Source organism: Leishmania braziliensis, chromosome 26 (assembly GCF_000002845.2).
Source record: "Leishmania braziliensis MHOM/BR/75/M2904 complete genome, chromosome 26".
Classification (NCBI taxonomy): Eukaryota; Euglenozoa; class Kinetoplastea; order Trypanosomatida; family Trypanosomatidae; genus Leishmania; species Leishmania braziliensis.
The window spans coordinates 747,331-767,346 of record NC_009318.2 but is presented as its reverse complement, the minus strand read 5'-3'; the positions used below and the strand labels follow the sequence as shown (position 1 = coordinate 767,346).

Here is a 20,016-nt window from a genome sequence, read left to right as displayed (position 1 = left end):
TCCGGTGGGGGGGGGGAGGGGTGTACAACTGTAATGGGAAGTAAGTGAGGAGCGGGGGAGGGAGGGAGGGAGGGGAAGGGAGTGGGAGGAAACTACCAAACGAAAAGAGGCTGTTGTGTGGGCAACGATGTATGTCCGGCACAGCCGCAAGCACAGTGTAATCTTGTTTTGGTGAAGGGGGGGGGGGAGATGGAAGAGGAACGGCACAGGAAAGGAAAAGGGAAAAGAAACCGAGCAAAAGAGAGCGCGCGAGTCACGGAAATTTGGCACACACAACAACAAGCGAGATGAACGCATGAGGAAGACGAAGATGTACACACTCCACCCCCACAACTTCACGTTGATAGCGTGGCTGTACGCGCCCAAACATGCACGCACACGGCCACCACCCGCCAAAGGAAACAAACAAAGAACAACTCGTGTAACCTCTCACCTACACATACGCGCGCGCAATATGAACTGACGGTGTTCCGAGCTGTACACAGACACCGTTCAAGAGCGTGGCAGGTGGAGAGTCGGAGGTGACGGCTGAAGGAAGAAAAGGGGGGAAGAGGCAGTAGAGGAAGAAGCGGGGAAGGCCAAGGGGAGTGAGTAGAACAGCGAAAGTAGGCCCACAGAAGGAAGTGGGCCGTGGGCGAGCACGCGCACGAGTGCGCACGAACATCCGTGAATACGCACGCGAGCGCCTTCGCTCCATGACGGCAAGACACGCTGCAGTGTAGAGGTAGAGGCACAAGCGAAAGTCTCACACGTTCAGAGTGCGCAGCACACAGGTTGGCGTGAGCGAGTTTCAAGGTGAGAAGGCGCCAATTTTAGCTTTGTGATTCACCACGCGTTACTCGACGCAGGGTGGGGAGGCTCAGTTGCACAGCTACGGTGTTGTACCGGCGGTGAAAACGAAAGCGGCTGCAGTGGACATGAAGAGAAGGCCGGATGCAGGAAAGACAAGCAGGAGTGGGGATCAGCGCAGACAAAGATGGATATGCATGTTAGGCCAGGTGCAGATATTTCGCTGTGCCCATGTAAAGCCCCACCCAACTGAATAAAGTAGCATGTTGGGCGCTGAGGTGAGGCTGAAAGCAATCAGCAATGCATAAGCGCACATACAGGAGTACATCTGCAGCTTTTCACAGCCCGTACCGGCGTTTTCGGGGGGGGGGCCAACGCACAGAGCTTGAAGCCTCTCAGCCGTCACTCCGCATGCGCTTCAAGCCCGCCGTGGACGCCGCCCTCCAGCCATGGAGAGCACCTCCGCCACCACCGTGCACCTCACGCTCTGCTCGCTCACGGCGCTGTCGGAGAAACGCCTCCATCCGCTCCCAGACAGCCTCGACAAGATGGCCGTACCGCTGGAAGCCATCGACAGCTAGCTTGAACCCCTCGTCTGACTCACCTAGCCAAAGGCGCTGCTTCTCGTGTAGTAGTGAACGACTGTAGCCGGGGGAGGTAGTAGATGGCGGCGACGATGTACTACAGAGCGGAAAGACGCGCGGCGATGTCGTGCTGAGCGCCTCGAGTAGGCACGTCTGCGCATCCGGTATCTCCCGAACTTCGACTGAATCAGTCTGGCCATTGCGCGGTGGTCGAACACCTGTCCACAGCACATAGATAGGTGCCTTTGCAAGGTGCATTGTCTCCAGCACGTGCACGCTGCCACGGCCCGCCGACGAGGACGTAGCGGGAGCTACGTCGACGACCTCCTCCATACACCGCATCAGAATGAAGAGGCTCGCGCAGTGCGGGGCACCATGAACCAGCATCAGTGCACCGCCTGTAGCAACGTACGTCAGCGCCGTTCTCAGCTGCGGCACGAGGAGGCTGAACCACGGCAAAATGGGCGCTGCAGTCTCCGCACAGGTAGATGGCAAAGAGGTAGCAGGCGATGCATCTTCGCAATTGACTCCACCGCGCGCACTCACGCCACAGCTTGGCATAAGGGCGGATCCCAGGGCCGCCTCTTCCGCCCTATCCCACCGTTGCCGTTGACCATGATCGAGCACAGCACCGCCGTTAACGAAGTGAAAGCGCGGCTCCGATGAGGAGTGCGACTTGAACAACAATACAGAAAGCAGTAGAGCATCCGCTTCGCAGACAGTCGAAGACGCGCTTGACGATGATGGGGCAGACACGTTTGTCGCATAACTCTCACCTTCCACATGTGCGTACGCCGCCGAACGACTCCATGTGCTCGGCGGCTGCGTGACGTCCCCGTCGAGCAGTACAAACGACGCGTCACTGCGAGCGCACTCCTGCAAAAGAAGAGGGTCCATGTCTATGCCGCCGTCTGCGCTCGCCAGCGTCACCCCAACACCGCGCCACCCTAAGTCCTCCACGAGGTACTTTGACACACCGCCTGGGGCACAGCCGAGGTCCAAAAAAAGCGGCGCAGACGGTGCAGGGTTCACCGCAGCGTTGCTGCTGCCAAGCGAACTCACCCTTGGGAGAGCCGTAAAGAAGGTGCCTGCGGCGTGTTGCATGATGCGCCGCGCATGCTGCTGATAGCGTTTGGCAAGAGCGGCAACGTCTGCATTCACAAACGCTGTGGTGCCATTGCCTACTTGAGTCCCATGTTTCACTGCCAGTTCGAATGCGGGTCGAGAAGGGCTAGCGATGGTGGCACCAGTGGCGGATGAAGGAGTCGTGTTTGCCAGCCGTCGCGCGTACCACTCATCCAATGCCGCCGACCTCCATCCCCGCTCGCGCTCCTCCTGCAGTCGACGGAACGCCACTGAGTGCTCAAGGAGGTACGAACGCCACCGCTGCGCTGTCAGGTACAGGCTAGCACTCACATCTCCCTCCGCTATTGCCGCTGCCGGTGGCGGCAGTAATTCCCGCGACCCGCTCACCGAATTTTCCATTATGCTGGGTTTCGCGCGCACGTTTGAAAAAATAAGTAAGACACCTCAAGCATCACCCACTCGTGTCCTACGTTTGTGTCAGTGTCAGCGTAGGTGCTCGCATAGCCAGCGCGTGGGTGGTCATGAAGAGGCCATAGAGAAGAGGAAGGGGGGGGGGGGGTGGAGAAGTGTGAAAAGAAGGAGAGTGAGGGCGGGTGCCAACCTGCACAGAGGCAAGCTGACGAGCAACATAATTGACTCGAAAAGGGGGGAAAGGTAGAGCGACAGAGTTCATCGACAGAAGAGTGAGCACAAAACACGGACAGGGCTCTCTTCGCGCTGCTGATGGGGTGCGATCACCAGACACGCAAAGCGCCTCGCCCACGTCTTCCTTTCAGAGAGACCGTTGTGCTCGAGCAGCACCGAAGTCACTTTTCGTCAAAGTATCCTTTCCAGGGTAACGTCTTTCAACGACTTTACCCAATCCTTTGGCACAACAAGATGAAGAGAGGCGGGAAGCGGGGCCTCGGCGTTGACCGCGAGTGAAACGATCGTGGTTTCCCTCCCTCTTTGAAGCCGCATAGGGCTCGAATCAGCGCCTGTGATGAAAAAGCCCAGCTGACGCCATGGCGCAACTAAGCTGCTCACGTCCCCCTCTCATATGCAGAAAGAGCAAGAGAGAGTGAGAGACGTGAGGGAAGGGGTGAAAACAGACTCACAACACTCTCTGACCTACCGACCTAAGCTGTAACTCCAGGGTGGAGGACAGCAGCCCAATGGATCAGCATACTCCCATAAAGCGCTGCTGGCTAGATAAGAGCGCACTTTCAGCGAGGAATTGGCAATGGAGAAAGAGCACACGAGAACCAGCTAAAGAGAGAGAGGTGGAATCTGGATGGGTACATACGCACACAGAGAGAGAGAGAGTCAGGCGGCGTGCTCTCCTTGAATGGACTCTGCCGAAGTGCATGAGAGAAGCTCGCCTTCCACCCTCTCTCAATGGGTGAAGGGAGGAGGGTGTTATTTCCGCTTTGGGGTGATGCGGAGTGCGCTGCTGCTTCATCTTGCATCAGCTTTGGTGTGGGCACGAACGGAAAAAAAAAAACCGGAGGGATGTGGAGACAACGAGAAGAGCAAAGAGCTGCCACGCCTACTGTGTCTTCTCCTTCAGTCTCCATCCTTCTCGGCTCTGCGAGGGCGTCAGTTGGAGCTGGGGTTCTTCTTGTGGTGCTCCAGGTTGTACACGTACAGCTGCTTCAGGACGCGGTCGGTGCACTGACCAAACGCCACGTTCTCCTTGAAGCAGTCCGAGGCCCACTTGTCGCCTGCCTTCTTCTGGCATATCACGCCAGCGTCGTACTCCTTCTTGCAGAAGAGTTTGGCGATGCCTTCGAGGTAGGCCGACTTCTGCCGCTGACACACAAAGTTGATGTCATCGTTGATCCGGGACTGCAAGCACTGCTCCAAGGCGATACGCTGCTCCTTGTACTCCTCCGCAAACCGATCGGCCTGCTTGTTAAACTCCCTTGTGTTGCGCGACATGTCAACGCGACGTGTACAAGCACTACGCAGTGGGTGTGCGTACGCGCTGCTTGAAGGCGGTTGTGGGTCCCTCAGGTGCAAGGTGGAGGGAGGTACCTGATTCAGGTGGAGACAGGGAGGTGGGGCCGGAAAAGGAAAAAGAAAGAGGGAGAATGAAGGGGACGAGCAAAGTCGATGCAACGAGAGCAAGCAAACAATGTGTGGGTGGGAGGGAAAAACGAACAGTGTCTCCGCGTGACCACGTGTGGACATAGAGACGGTACGCTCAAGCCGTGTGGGCGTGGTGCAGAGAGCTCTTTCGCATTTGAAAAGCCCTAGTTTGCGAGCAATGACAAAAAAAATGAGAAAGACTCCTCACTTAAGCACGCGAAAACGACGAGCAGACACATCGCACTGCCATTACCCCATCTCTGTGCAGAGAGGAGCACCGCTGCCCGACCACCCACGCATGCAGGGCCCACTACAAAAAAGGGAAAATGAGGCAGAGAGCGGGGAAGAGCACGCAGCACCCCCCCCCGCGCACGCACGCACGCACGCAGACATCGCCGCCGCCACAACAGGAGAACGCGTGCGGATTTCCATGTCGTCCCTCCTCCTCCCCTCTTTTTTTTTTGCCGTTATCAATCACCCACGTGGGTGGAGTTAACCTCCTTAAGCGTCGTACAGGCAGCACAGCAGCACATCGGCGGGCACGCGCTCCCCCATCGTTACGCACACGCCTGCAAAGGAAAAAGAAGAAGTGAAGTGAAGTCAGGGCAGACGCAGAGAGTGAGAGGTAGTGGCAGTCAACTGCAACCATCACGGGCTCTACTCGCTCTTAAGAGGTCTGGCACAGCACCTCCCTCATATGCCTACCAAGTACGAGTTAACGGTACCATGGTACTGCGAGCAGAAGACACAAGGGGAGAGCTAGCGAGAAAGGTTGGGGCGGGGTGGTATGGCGATGAAGAGATGACGATGAGAGGAACTCTGCCTCCAAGTCCTCATGTGTACTCCGTATTTTCTTCTTCAGCTCCAGCACCGTTTTATATCTTGTAGTTTCTCTCCTATTCGACTCCCTCGTACCTGCCGCTGCAATACACAGAGAGTCACCTGCCCCCTCTCTCCCATTCTCTTTTACTACTGAGTCGCACCACTGACACAACGGCGCTCGAGGAACATGCGCACGCCAGACGTCCCTACTAGGCGCCCTGACAGTACGGCACGTGCATGCAGCGCACTACCCTCGTCTGCGAACGAGGCAAGAAGCCTGTGACACAGCTGGCCTTGGTAAGGATCCGCCTCGCCGTCCTCGCTGCCATCAGCGTCGCTGTCATTGCCGGCGTCTTGGATGGGCGATGCCTCCGACGCGGCCGCTACTGCAGTCGTTGGCAGCGATTCATCCAGTGTGTCGATGAAGGAAAGAAATCCAGGAATGCCGCTCAGCGCACGCTCTGCCAGATTTTTCGAGGCGGGTGGTACCAGGAAGCAATCCACCAGGCACGCTTCGGAGCTACACTCCGTCGCCGATGTAGGGACATACTGCACCTTCCAGCGCCTGCCGTACACCCTTCGGTTCTGCAGCTGTCGGAAGAAGAGCTTCGCGGTAGCTCTGCTGTCCACCTCTACACAGAGTGTTGCGTTGCCAATCTCCTCAACCAGCCGCACGTCCTGCATATGCTGATGCTGTGCTGGTGTGAAGAAGCGGCGTACAGTGTGGTTGTACACCTTCTTGTAGTTCACCGGAAGATTACTTAAAAGGATAGAGCCGTGGTAGATGACGGGGTCGGTGCGCGACGTCAGCATCGGGAGGGGTTTGGCCTTGCCCGCCGCATTCGTACTGTGCTTCGCCGCTGCTGTAGGTGGCAGCGGCGACGGCGGAGACGAGTCCTTAGAGAGGGAGGCCAAGGGGGGCATGGGGGAGAGAAATGTCGCTGAGAAGGTTCGTTGCGCTACGTGCAGTCGCTTCAAGAAACTCGAAGAAGCCACGAGTGTTGGTCAGTGTGCCGGTGTGTGTATGTGTGGAAATGGTGGACGAGATGGGGAACGAAAAGAAAAACACAAAAAGGGGGGAGGAGAGAGGACGAGAGTGGCAGCAAAGACAAGGCATGTGTCCATTGCACGGCTCGTTGTTAAGAGAGAGTGTAAAATGAGGGGAGAAGGGGGTGGCGAGGCAGCGCGCGCACGACGCGACGGCTCATTTTCGAGCAATGGGCTGCACAACAACATTTCTAGGTTGGGGTGCCCCTTGCTGCGTGAAGCCAAAGTCGACCTCTGCGTCTACGACTGCGTGTTTCATGCATTTGTGGTTCATGCCGGTATTCGTGGCGGTGCGTGATGAGGATGATGACAAGGTCATCGTTCGTGCCCCCCCCCCCTTATGCAGGGGGGGGGGGGGGGAGGTGGGACTGCGCGTGCGTAGAGTTGGAGAAAAGCAAAGAAAACAACAAGAGGTGAAGAAGAAGCACAGCGTGCCTTGGCATTAAGTGTGCGTGTCTTCTAGTGCCTGCGTGCTCGTGTCCGTGTCTCACCTACCTCCCTCCATGAGGTCACGTGCACCGGGGGAGCGCTTGATGCACTGCATACATCCACTTCGCCATCTCGTAATTCTGGAAGTTGCTGGGGCTCGCGTCTAGCGCCGGGGGAGGCAGGGAACCGCGAGAGGCGTGAGGCGACACACCAACGGCAGCCGCTACCGCAGACAGGGAGGAGCGGCCGGCGCCTGTTGGGGCTGCTGCTCTCCCGCCGCGTTGCGTGTCGTTTGCACCTAGAGGATCAGGTAAGATCAACAGCGGCGTCGGCGGTGAAAGCGAGGAATCTGGCTGCTTGAGCCAGCCAAGATTCCTCGACCGCTCGGCAGGCGGAACGCTCTCGATTCGCTCCAGGACGCGCACCGCGGCCGCGGCCGTCTGGGGGTGCCGCATCGCCTGTTGCAGTACACGGACGCACCAGAGACTTATCGCTGCCGGGCAGCTCCGTTGCAGCACCGATAAGCAGCGAAGGAGCTCGTCGCAGCGCACCTCCGCGCTCATCGACTGCCCATCATCGTCCTCATCCAGCTCCTCATGGTTGGTGACGTCACTGCTGTCACCACCACCTTGCATGCAAGCAGCCCTATCATCCGACTCAAGCGGAGTTGACTGACACGCCGACACACCCCACATCGAAGACAAGACACAAGAGCCGGACCCGTCGCTGTAGATGGTGCTGTCTTCATCGCTGCTGCTGTCAGTAGCGGTGCTGGTACTTGTCTCACTCCACTGCTCTTCAGTGTCGGATGAAAGGTACGCCATCATTGACAAGCGTGCTAGAGCGGTGGCGATGGTGCCAGTGAGCAGGTGGCGCGTTGGACGAAAGGAGGAGGGCAGTCGTGGTACTGCACCATAATCTCCATCACCGCCTCCGCTAGTGGAACCACCTTGTTGCTCATGCCGAGAGCAGTCTTCGTTGCCGCTTCGCGGCAGCAGCTTCGGCGCAGCTGCGTAAGACGAAGAGAAGGATACGCCTTCCTTCACGGCAGCCGCGCCGCCGCCTGTAGTGGGGTCACAGAACACCATGTTTCGGTCACCGCCACCGCGCTGCTTGGGTGTGCCCAGCTTGAAGACACCGCGACCTGTCGCGTCGTCGGTGAGAAGCGTGGCCGCCGTGCTGAAGGTGCCGTTGAGGTGGGGCGCCGGTGTCCGCGTCAGTTCCGGCACCTCGCCACTCACCTTGAGCCCGTGCACGTCAGAACAGCTGCCTTTACTAATGTGGCTGTGACTACCACAGAGCGCGCCTCGCGGCGTGCCGCTGGAAGTGCTGTCACTCCATGGGCTGCTAGAGCTACTGCTTTGGCGCGAGCTATCAAAAGTAGCTCGCGCGTGGCGACCGTGATGTGGTGAGCTGCCGCCACGATCCCAGTCATCGCCGCTACGGACACTGCTCGTACTACTGCTGGCATCAAGGACGCCACGGTCCCAGTACAGGGTCGGGCAGCCGCCTCCACTACCACTGGCACTGCCATCCCCGCCCGGCAGGACCTGAAGGGCGGGATACATGAGCGGCGTCGAGCCCCCGGCTGTAACGCCTGCGCTTAGCTGAAACCACGGCGCCGAGGCACCGTGCGTTGCTGAAGACAGTGCCGACTGCAGCGGTGACTGGATCTCTATCGTACCGCCCCATTCGCTCATCATCCTTTCGGTCCACGGAGATACCAACGCATGTGCCGCCGTCAACATCGTGTCACCGCGCGCGTCATGCAGCGGGACATCGAGCGCAGGCAGGTGAGTCGGCAGGACTTGCACAACCCCTCCACCGCCGGAGTTCGGCAGTAGCAACGGCAACGGCGACGGTGCGCCATGCGGGGATATGGCAGGGGCCACCTCCGTTTGGCCACACAGCAAGGCGTTGTTGCTGAACGCCTTGCTGTGCCCTCCCCACATCAACGGCACTTTCTCGTCACGGATGATCTGTGAGAACAACCACTCCGACGGCTGCTGGTGCTGCGGCAACACCGCACCTTGGGCGGCTGCCGACTGCGAAGACCGGGGAGAAAGTACGCCGTAGGCTGCTGCCACGGCGCGGGTAGTGATGGGCCGAGGAGAAATGAGAGAAAGGGGGAGCGTACTGGCACCGTCTAGAGATGCTGACGCTGCGGCAGCAGTGAAGAAGCTACGTTGAAAGGGTAACAGCGCCTGCCTCTCCCTCCCTGCGTCACCGTACGCGCCAGTCGATGTGGCTAACGGAGGGATGAGCTGCTGCTGTTGCTGTACCCACTGCTGGGTGATGAGTTCTGCAAAGTTCTGTGCGAGATCGACCGCGCACATTGCTGTCATAAGCTCATCGTTTGCGGAGTCCTTGGCAGTACTGGAGGAGGAGGCGGCGGCGGCCGATGGTAACGTGACAGCGGTCCCGCCACCAGCGCTGGGAACGGTGAGAGCGGAAGATTGCGATGGCAGCGCGACGGCAGCCGCGGCTACAGCGGGCGACTGGGAAGGCGCGTCCATTCTACGCCCACCCAGCCCCAGTGATGGTGGCGGTTCACCGACGCTCATGGAATCTACAGCGCCCGTTGCCCGGTTGTTGCGCTCCCTCGCCGAAACCGAAGATACACACGTGGTGACTCCCTGCGGTTCATATCTCGATGAGCTTTCTAACCGCATGCCGGAGCTGCCCTTCTGGTGGTGGTCCTCTGCAGTGCTGGCAACAGCGGCAGAGGCCGCAGCAGCGGTCGTTGTGAGCGGGCGCATTGACTGTGCACCAGACGCATAGAGCAGTGTGTAGTCGTAGTTCTCCCACTCTGCCTTTTCCTCCGCTGTCAAGCAGTCGACGCCCATGACACCTGGCGGACGTACTGACAACAGCGGAAACGGCAGAGAGCTCACCGGCGCGGGTCCCCCTGCCTTGCCGCTCTGACGAACTGCCACTAAGTTCCGCGCCTCGACCGGCACGCCAGCAGCATCGCTGCCAACCGTGCCTCGATACCACACACCGCCGCTGCTTTGAATGGTCGTTGGAGGCGACAGCGAGGAAGCTTGCGGGACCAGGGCCACGCCAAACCATGGGTGCTGCAGCAGCTCTACCGCTGTGCTGCGCTGCTCTGGCGCGCGCTGCAGGCACAGCGACACAAACGCGTGAAAGTAAGACGACCATGGATAGGTACGCAAGGTCGGCGCCGGCTCGCGCTGTTTCAGCCACGACATCGGCGGCGGGCCATCAGCAAGCTCCAGTGCCATCATCCCTAACCCCCATATGTCGACCGCTGTGCTGAGGGCAGGGTATGGGTCGAGGGTGTTGCGCAGCGTTGTCATGGGTGGCGCAGTCGCCTCTAGCGGTGCCAAGACATCGCGCACCCGGGCAGCACTCTCCGCCCATGCGTCAACACCGGCCGTCGTGGAGCTTCGCGGAAAACCAGAGCATTCCCCTGCACCCCCCTCGCCATCGGCCTCCGCTGTCGCTGCAGCTGCATCGCCGGGCTGCTGACGCCATGGTCGCCGTAGCGTGAAGGCTTCATCGGCAGACCAGCGAATTAGCTCGGGTGCCGGCACGTACTCCGACTCTTGGATGGAAAAGAGGTTGGGCGGCAGAGGGGGGGGACTGCGCACCACATCAGGAACATGCACGTTGAGCGTCGGTCCAGCCGCTGCACTGCTCTTGCGTCTCGTTGATGCTGCTGCCGCAGTCGACCTCAACGAGGTGGGGGGGTGAATGCCCTGCATCTCAGTATCGACAGTGGCGTGATCAGCGACGGCGGTGGCAGCGTGACGCGCTTTGTCTGATCGTGATATTGGCGTCTTCAGCGTTGATGTGAGAAAGGCAGGAGATGACGGCTGCGACGATGAGTGTCGGAGCGGTGGATGCTGCATGAGTACGCAGGTCATGGCGGTGCGTAACGCGGCTGCAACGGCAGCACCAACATTGTCAACCAGCAGCACCTGACGCGACCAGTGGAGCGGATCTGGCGCGTCCTGCCCAGCGCCGCCCAGGGCGCCATGCAGCGCAGACGACGAGGCCATCGAAGGGCCCGCGGAACTGCCCCGATGCCTCGTCCCGTCAGAAGTTTCAATCTCCGAAGTGCTCACCTCCGCTCTGCCAACACTGTCAAGTTGCGGTTGCGGCACAGCCCCCACCGGACCTCGAGTTAGCACAGGCTGTGCCGCGACATCGGATACGTTCTCCAACACCATAGCACTGTTCGCTGGCGGCAGTACACCATGGTCAACACTCGGCTTCTCGCTTGCAACAGGAACTTTGTCCAAGGCAACTCGAGGAAACCACACAGTCGCTGGAGGCCGAAGCTCCACCCCACGCACGTAGCGCGGCGGCGCGGCAGACGCAAGCCACTCTTCCGGATCCTCCACTTCCGCTGACCACGAACCGCGCCTCTGGAGGCGCCGATGGTGACCGTGGTGATGGTCACGGTGCCGCGGCAGAGTTGCACAGGAAGAATAGGATGACGTCAAGTGCATCCCCGGTGTCCCCGACGAGCTGTTCTGCAGCCGTGTCTGCGACTTGTCAGTGCCAAGCTCAGCAGTCGCAACGACCTCCTTCGATGCTGAGACGCGCAGCACAGTAGATGGCGCCGCCAGCACCTCAGCGACTAGGGGCACAAGGCTACTATCGTCCTCCTCCTCGGCATCACTGTTGGGGTCACACACGCCATCTCTGCCGCCGACATTGATCCCGATGCTTCCGCGCCTCGGCTGCGATGCGACCCCTTCGCAGCGGCGCAGGCGTCTGCTGTTTGAGATCGTACCTCTTGCAGGCGAGAACGTGCCCGCTCTCCTGCTCGTGATGTCCGCGTGATAGGACTGAAGAGCGTCGACGGTCGAAAGCGGCGCCGGCGAGCTGCGTACTGATGTCGGCGCTGGAAGCAGCATGGGGGCTGAGGAGAAGGCAGTGGAGGGGGACGACAGCCTGGAAGACGGGTGCGATTGACCCCCGGGCATGCGTGGATTAGTGCTAGCGACAACCTGCTTGTTGTCAGAGCCGGCGCCGCCACTGGCACTTCTGCGGCAGTGACCAGGTATGGCGGTCGCCCGTCCCGTAGACGACGTGCTTACAGTGGCAGTCAAAGACGTTCTGGATAGCGCTGCTGGCGAAGAACACTTTGCCACACTCGGTACACCAGGAACCGTGCCAGTGCTGCGAACAGCCTTGTTTGAGCTTTGCGTTTTCTGGTCGCGAAGGCGCGTCTGTTGATGGAGTCGAGGATGCGCTGCTGCGGTATGTGGGCCCCGGCGTCGTCGCTGGTTGGAGAGGGAGCGACTCTTGGCGGGTGAGTTAAGAGTCACACCGACCGCTGCATTGACCACGGCCGAGGTGAGCTCTTCGGTGGCATATTCCTGTAGCGCAAGGGCAGCTTGACTGTCCGTGTGTGGCTCTGCAGCCGGTGCGCCACCCGGCTCGCAAACGCCCTCGCCTTCAGCAGCGGAGACGCTTCTCCGGCGCTCACCTTTTTCCTCATGTTTCATCACCGCCTCTGCCTTTCGCCCCTCCTCCTGCAGCGGCCTCGGTTCACACTTCTCGTGTGCCACCACGAGCGGCGGCGGGGACGCCTCGTGCCGCTGGGGTCGAGGCGGCATCATAAGCCCTGATTCTCGCATGCTTTCCACGGCGTGCCATAGCGGAAAAACATTGGTTGATTTGACACTCCCATGGGTGCGACCGACAGCATGCAGGGCAGCCAACTGCACTAGTACAGCGTACACAATGTTGCGGATGACAGCTTCCACCAAAACGGGGTGAGGTTGGTAGGCGTACTTCCACTCCGCAAGAAGCTCCCGCACGTTGCCGCGGTGCAGCCGCGGGTACGCCAGTTCAATCTCGAGTACAAGGCTGGGGTCACGATAGATGCCTAGATTGACCCCGAGTGGCTTGGGGACACGGCTGGGCGGCAAGAGTAGATGCGCCTGTTTCTGGGCTTGCGCTCGTGTGTAGGAATGGACACGGTGATGGGGCCAGCGCTGTCGCTTCGTATCACAACTCCGAGCACCGATTGGCACACCTGCTGCACCCGCAGCACCACTGCGGCTATTCACCCCAGTCGCTCGCCCCCGGCGCTCGGCGCCAGCAATAGAATCTGAGCCCTTGTCACTGTGCTTCTCAGCCCTGGATAAGCGGGTGACTCCGGCGTAGGAGCGAGACGCCGCTCCCGCGATGACAGCGGCGGCAGCGGCCGTGTTTCTCCTGCTGCTATGCCTGTCTTGGTGAAAAATTCGCGCCATGATACGATTTTTGCTCACGGTGTCCAGCGGGGTGCGTGGGTTTACTTGGATGCGGTGCTTCTCACTGCTGAACGTGCCCTTCATCATGAGCGCTATCGGCGCCACTGCGCTGTGCATCATTGGCCCATTGGGTGAACTTGTCAAAGGGGAACTAAGCTTTGTTGCGACTGTGCTCTCCGAGCTGCGATGCCGCTGACGCGGTGGCGTGCTGGGAGGGTTACGCAGTCTGTAGGGCTGCTTGCTGTTGTTGCTGTTGTGACAGTCATGAGAGGCGGCAGCGCTGCTTAAAAGCATTACAGATGGCGTCAGCCCGCGTGTCGCCGCGTCCTCGCGCATGCGCGGAATCGCTGGCCGAGGAAGCGACGCCGATGTACTAGAGCGCCGTCGTGGCAAGTATGCACTTCCGGTATTTTTGCTGCTTGGATTACTCATACGGGGCAGGTGTCTTTCTGCCGGCCCTTGGTGCTTGCTGCCGCTGTCGCTGAGTCGCCCTTGTACCTCCGCAGAGGGCACTTGCGGCTCCACGTACGGCAGCACACTCACCGTCAGCCCGCAACACGGGAGCAAGAGGCGAGTAGGTAAAGGAGCGGCCGAGCAGCTAACGCCCTCCTTGTCTGCAACCACGACAGTACAGCCCTTCAGTGTGGACGACATCGCGCCCGCTGCTGCCGACGAGATTTCCGAGGACGCTAACGTGAGCGACTTGAATGACGACGATGCAGCTGAAATAGAGAGCGGGAACGTGGTTGGTTCGCGTTGGCCGTCATCGATATCGCTGATGATGCTCTGTGAAGACACTGCACTGACGCCTCTTATCGCCGCTGGGCTTCTCTGATTTAGCACACACGACGAGTGACACGAAGGGGTGCTCACAGATTCTGCTGGGACGCTGTGCCCCTCACTTTCAGCGACGGTTGCCGCTACAGCTCTAGTCTCCTGGGACAACGTCGGAGATGCGCCGATTTGGTGCGCGGATGTGACCGCTAAAACGGGGTGCAAGAAGCTATTCCGATCCGCACGCGCTGGTGACGTACTTGTGCGCCTTTTCTGACGTCTCTTGTGTGGCGTCGTTGGCAACGACGGTGGCTCTCGCGTTGAAGGCATCATGAGCGACTTGCACAAGGAGGTGTGCAAGGCATACACAAGCGCGTCATCCTGAAGAAGGTCGTCGAACGCTATGACTCCGATGTCAGCACTCACAGTCTCCTCGGCTCCAACGCGGTCCACGTCGGCATCACTCACACCGCTGCCAGAGCTGTTGTTAGTGGTCTGACTGCGCCGTGCAGCTGAGTGATGATGAACGAGCTGGGAATGGCGGCGCGATGAACAATAGTCTCCGATCGACGTCAGCAGCGACAGTTTTGGTATCACGTCGTGGTGGCAGCCGAGGCACACGTAAGAAGGATCATCACTGCGACGGCGGTTTCGTGTAGTTTCGGGAAAATCCATGTCACGCCAGCACTGCATCGCAGCAACGCTACCCTCATCCTCTTCACCTCTCTCGCCCTGCGGCGGCGATGGTGAGTGTGTCAGCGGCAACAACGCAGGTGTCAGGGCCGACCTCAACATCGGGCTTAAGAGCGACCTGGCGCTGCTCATGTTGTTGATGTTGGGGTTGCTCCTCATGCTGCTGCCCATACCTCTCACTTGCGAGTTGGAGGCCGCCGATATAGCGACTCTGGTGACGTTCGCCGCATTCGCCGCAGCAGGAGGCGCACACTTCAGCACAGGCAAATCAGCGGATGCCGCCATTCGCTTGGAGCGGTCCGGCGAGGCGGTCGTTGGTGTGCCCAGCAGCAGCGACGGTGGAGGCATACGCGTGTCCGGGAAGAATTCGCCGGGAGACAGCTGTCGCTGCAAAGCCATCAGCTCTGACGCTTGGCGCGCCATAGACTCGGCCCGCTCCAGTCGCTCGTCTTCATCATTGCTGTCAATATCGCCGACGCGGAAACTGTGGCTGTCGTTCTTGCAGTTACTGTTCGCGAGCGCCGCGCGTGAAGACGACTGTTGCACGGCGGCACCCTCATCAATGGCACTGCTGCACTCTTCAACACTCTTGTGAGGCAACGAGGCTGCGACGGCCTCGTCTGCACCACGTGCCAATTTGGCGGTCGGAGTACGCTGCTGCGGTGCGCACAAGTCGTTGCTGGAAGCGCCAGCGTATCCATCAGAGATTGTCTGCGCGCTTGGCTCATATGGCAGTGAATTCATGTGAAGAGGATGCGAGTGCTTGCGGCTCCCGACAGAAAAGTTCAGAAGTGCATCGACGTGAGTTTCGCTGCTGTTGGTTATCCCTGTCAGCTCCACACCGGGCGAGCTGGAGGCACGCGGAGATGCGTGCGGCCTTGTAAGAGGGGGTGATGCCGTGGTGACCGTAGGGAGAATGGGAAGTAGTGGCGGTGGCGACAGGATCGGGGAAGACGACTGCGTCGCGCTAGCACTCGATAGCTGAAACACCGACATTGACTGGATGTATTGGTACTCCTGCGACGAGCGATTCTCTTCTTGAAGCTCCTGTTGCCGTTGCAATCGCAGCGGTGGAAGCGAGGTGGACCAAGCCGAGGGCAGAAGCGCAGGGAACAACCCAGATGTGCTACTCCCATTCCGTGTCAACGGTGCGCGCTCCGCCCTCACATCCGGAGTGTCGGGGGACGAATGTGGCACCGCAGACACTCGCGGAGCCTCTAAGACGGCGTTCACCTCATCGATGACCAAAGCGCGAGGCGCGCTTTGGCGCTCGTCAATTCTGCCGGTGCCGACGTCGCTTGCGACGCGACTGCTGTCTTGGGTCGCACTACCCATTCTAGAATCCAAGCGTGGAGACGGCTGCGGAGGCATAGACGTCTGCTTCGGCGATGGCAACATCCTCAACGACCACCCAAGACTCTCTGTCTGCTGCTGCTGTGAGAGCGGCAACTCCAAGGGGGAGCTCGCGGACGACGCACTGCGGCGCAGAAAGAGCAGCGGTGTGGTGGTGGTGTTGGTGGTGGTGGTCGACGCCAACGAGGGACGATGCGACGAGCGTGAGTGGCAGGGGTTACGGTTGTGTTGGTGCTTTACATTGTGCCGCAGAGGCTGCGATTGGGTCAGCGTTGAGACTAGAAAAGGGTGCGATGGCAGCGCCTGACCGTCACGTGGCGAGGCAGGCTTTCTCACCACCTTCCCGACTGCACCACAATGGGGGCAGTGTAGGCGCCGCTGGGCGCCACGCGTCAGCCTACCAGCGGCCAACTCTTTGATGAGGTGCTCCTCACGTTTCCTGCACCGCCGCTGCAGCTCTGCATATCGCTTCGCCACACACATGTACGCAACGTACTCGTACACTCTGTGCAGCATCTTCCTCGAGACGGTGAAGACGTGCACCATGCACGAGGTGTTCGACGTCGCCGACACACCCTCGGCTGTCCAGGCATGATAGCGCGTGTTGTGTGGAGGATGAGGCAGTGTCGTGTAAGGGGCGATAGAAGGCGGGTACACAGGCAGCTGCAGCGGCGCGGCGAACAGCGGTGACACCGAGTATGGCCACGCGAAGGAGGACGGCATGGTGGCGGAGGTGCTGTACAATGCACCGTCTGCGAGACAATTAGCGGCGTACCCACCGGCGGTTCCGCGCAGGTGGGCGACGCCGGGCAATACACCAGGCCATCCGCGTGCACCCTCCTCCTGGGATGTGGCGGCGATCAAATCACCACCTTCGTCCTCCCCGACCCCCATACCAAACGCAGACGCACCGCGGCGCCAACACCATGGCAAAAGGTCAGCGCTTCCCTCAACGTCGACTTCCACTGCAGGCACTGCCGCTGTGCCGTACCCGTCAGCAGCACCGGCCGCACCGCTTTGCAGTCTCCGTCTTGAGCGCGCGTCGTCGCCAAAGCTGAGTGCCGTCGCTATCGACTGACCTGAGCCGCAGGGGCCTCTCACATCCAACGACGTCGTGCCACCACTTCCGCTTGCCGCCACCGTGGGCAGCGCACCTGCGCCAGCGTTCTCACCACGTGCGGCCAAGCCAGGAGAGAAGTCGCGAAAGAGAGCCGTCGTGGTGGGCAAGCGCCGCTCCAGTTGGTCCCTATCCGTCGCTTCCGTCGCCAACCGGTCCATTGACGTCACGCCGCCGCGACTTCGTAGCTGATGCGGCAACAGCGACGTGACGAAGGGAGGCCTGCCCATCATCAGCGGACTCGGACTGCGTGACTTAGACGGCTCTTCGCCAACAGATCCACGGCAGGGGGGCTGCCAGGGCTGAAGTTGTTTTGCCGTGGACGTGTGAGGGGTGGAGAAGGACTGGAAGGATGAGGGAGGAAGATACACCGCAGATCCCGTGATGGCCGTGGGTGGTGTGGACGGCGGGTACAGAGCGCTGAAGGACGCATGGAGCGAGCCCCCGTCAGAGATGGCTGCAGCCCCTGGAAGCGTAGGTGCCAATGGCGGATTACCAACATCGAGCACGTAAGTGGTCGGTAAAAGCTGAGAGGGGGTCTCGGGCAAGGCCGAGGAACTCGATGGCAGCAGTGCTACCGCGGCTGACTGAGACACCGACGGGTCTCGAAAGAACTGGATTCCAGCCGCGCAGGTGTGCACTGCCGCCGTCGCTGCCGCTTCTGCCAGTGGTGCGTAAGCTAGGGCGACGGTAGAGCTCGTGTAGGGGTCACACACCGCCATCATACGCTGTTCGGGGTGTGTCGCCGTCCCTGCCGCAAATTCGGCGTCATGCAGCCTTCCAGGCGCACTGTCGCTGCAGGCGACGCCGAATTTGCCATCGCCACCCCTCCCCCTGGCAGCAGCAGCGGCGGGGGTTGGGTCTGCCCGCACACACACGCCCTTCGTCGTCGCCAACTGTGATTGTGAGGAGGCGCCACCTTTAGCACGTGAGCGGCCGGAGTGTGTCGTCGCCAGCGCAAAGGCCTTCCCCCCTCCCTCCCTGCCCGTGTGTAGTCCCGTGCATCGCTTCAAGTCTTTCAGAGACATCGAGAGCGGACTGAAGGACCGAGTGCCGCGAGTGGACTGTGCCGCGATTGCATCGCTATGGTAGGCGGCACTATCAGCGCCGTCTCCTGTCCGAGAGAAGAACTCCCCATACAGGGTGGCTGCCACTGCCTTCTGCCGCGGACCTCGGGTGACGTCTGCCGCAGCACCAGTCCTCACGGTCCTGTCAGTGCCGCGACGAAGCTCCGCGTATCGCTTCTTCATTTCCGCCTCGCGCGCTAGCAGGTGCTCACGCATCCGCACCGCCTTCCCCGCCTCGGAGTGCCCGACCTTGATCGGGACACCGGTAGAAAAAAGGGAGCTGAGGCCGCTAGGGATACCTGCGGCCGCAGTGGCGCTGGTGGTTGCCGCCACACTTACTCCGCCGATGATGTTCAGCAACGGATTCGTGCTGGCCGAAAGGGAACCGCTGCCTGACAGACGTGTTGGTGGGTGACCCCAGTTGCGCCCCTCTCTGTAGCTCCCGTGGCGCCCAGCGGGTGCGTGTGGGCTACCCGTTGTCCTGCTGTCCGTCCTTCCAGGCCGTCCGCTGCCAGTGCTACCACGTCGTGGGCGCTTGCCCTTCTTGCGTGTGGACCGACGGCGTTTTGCATTAGGCCTTGCGTACACGCTGGAGCCAACCCCTACGAGGCGCCGACGACGTGATGCGACGTGGCCATGGCTAGGCAGTGCTGCGTCGATGGGAACGGGAGCGCCGCCGTCGTACGCTAGCAGAGCGCCTGTACCCTCGCCGTAGTGCACCGCAAGAGTCGGGTACCCAAATCTGGCAGCTGCATCCGCGTAGCCACTGTACAAGAGCCCATATCTGTATGCTCGACTCCGATGTTGCAGGGAGGGTTGGAAGGGCTCCTCGTATAGAGAAGAAGAGTAGGAAGAGCTGCCGGACACAAGTACACCATCTGAAGAGCCTGAAGACGAGCCAAGCACGATACCGTCGTCTCCATGGTAGGAGCTTCTGCGATCATCGACCATGGCAAAGTCGCCCTCCTCCACAGCATCGTAGACAAAGGCAAATGGGTCGCGCCGGCGGTGCCTGGACATCATCATGACGCCGTCATCGTCCACATATAATGGAAAGCCGTCGACACTGTCGTTGAAGCCAACTTCTCGTCCGACTCCCATGAAATCATCACCGCGTCTGAAGTGCTGGGGAGGCGGAAGCGGCGACAGCCGCGGTTGGTGAACGCGAGATGATTGATGCTGGGCTCCGGAGAGACGGCGGCTGCTGAAGGGCTCGCCGTGTGGATCCCCTACAGCATCGCTCGGAACCGCTGCAGTGCCCCGGTCGATGCCTCCTGCAGTAGCCCCGCCGCGACGGGTTGGCGCAGGCGAGTACCTCACTGTCCCCGCGAGCTCGGCACGCTCGTCAAGGACTTCGCATTCCACAATACTCTGCTCATCATCGGAGGGGTGAGAAAGAACGCTGACACAGTTCTCCCAAGACGCGGCCCGCGCAGCCATGGAACTTTCTAGGCGTGGGTGTGTGTTCTTTGGTGATGCAGCTGAAGAAAAAAAGGGAAAGAGAAATGCACGTGAGCCGTGGATGCCGCCCTGCTACTCACTGACTGCAAAGGAGAGAGGAGGAAGGAACTCAGGGGAAGACCTGCACCGACCCGAAGGCTCCGGTAGAGAGAAGAGAGAGCGGCACACCAAGATAGTGGGGTGGGCAAAACAAGAGAAGGGCGACAAAGCGCCGCACCGGTGTCGCTATTCGAAAAGCACAAGAAGCGAGGAAAAGGAGAAGAGATGATGCGCAGCTTATCTTACTGCTGCCGCTGCTTCTGAGTGCCTCACGATGGGGGAGGGAAGTTTTTGTGCGTACCACCTGTATCTCCATGTTGATATTCATGAGCACGGTAGAGGGAGAGAAGGGGGCCATAGTGAAGTAAAGGGTAGGGTGATGATTACATACGTATCAGTGGCGTAGAGCAGAAAATGGTGAGGGGGAAGGAGCAGCCGCGCGGCGCGTA

At 60.2% G+C, this 20,016-nt stretch overlaps 4 protein-coding genes across 4 annotated transcripts; all 4 read right to left on the bottom strand.

Annotated features, from left to right (window-relative positions):
• Positions 1-1,184: 1,184 nt before the first annotated feature.
• On the bottom strand, positions 1,185-2,858 carry LBRM_26_2070 (conserved hypothetical protein; the record flags this gene model as incomplete). Its single annotated transcript, XM_001562387.1, has 1 exon — positions 1,185-2,858. The coding sequence occupies one exon, from the start codon at positions 2,856-2,858 to the stop codon at positions 1,185-1,187; it is 1,674 nt and encodes a 557-aa protein (XP_001562437.1).
• Positions 2,859-4,037: 1,179 nt separating this feature from the next.
• On the bottom strand, positions 4,038-4,379 carry LBRM_26_2060 (conserved hypothetical protein; the record flags this gene model as incomplete). The annotated part of the gene is made up of 1 exon (XM_001562386.1): positions 4,038-4,379. The coding sequence occupies one exon, from the start codon at positions 4,377-4,379 to the stop codon at positions 4,038-4,040; it is 342 nt and encodes a 113-aa protein (XP_001562436.1).
• A 1,119-nt stretch (positions 4,380-5,498) lies between these two features.
• Positions 5,499-6,275, bottom strand: LBRM_26_2050 (conserved hypothetical protein; the record flags this gene model as incomplete). The annotated part of the gene is made up of 1 exon (XM_001562385.1): positions 5,499-6,275. The coding sequence occupies one exon, from the start codon at positions 6,273-6,275 to the stop codon at positions 5,499-5,501; it is 777 nt and encodes a 258-aa protein (XP_001562435.1).
• Positions 6,276-6,907: 632 nt separating this feature from the next.
• LBRM_26_2040 (conserved hypothetical protein) lies at positions 6,908-19,507 on the bottom strand (the record flags this gene model as incomplete). Its single annotated transcript, XM_001562384.2, has 1 exon — positions 6,908-19,507. The coding sequence occupies one exon, from the start codon at positions 19,505-19,507 to the stop codon at positions 6,908-6,910; it is 12,600 nt and encodes a 4,199-aa protein (XP_001562434.2).
• Between the last annotated feature and the right edge of the window lie 509 nt (positions 19,508-20,016).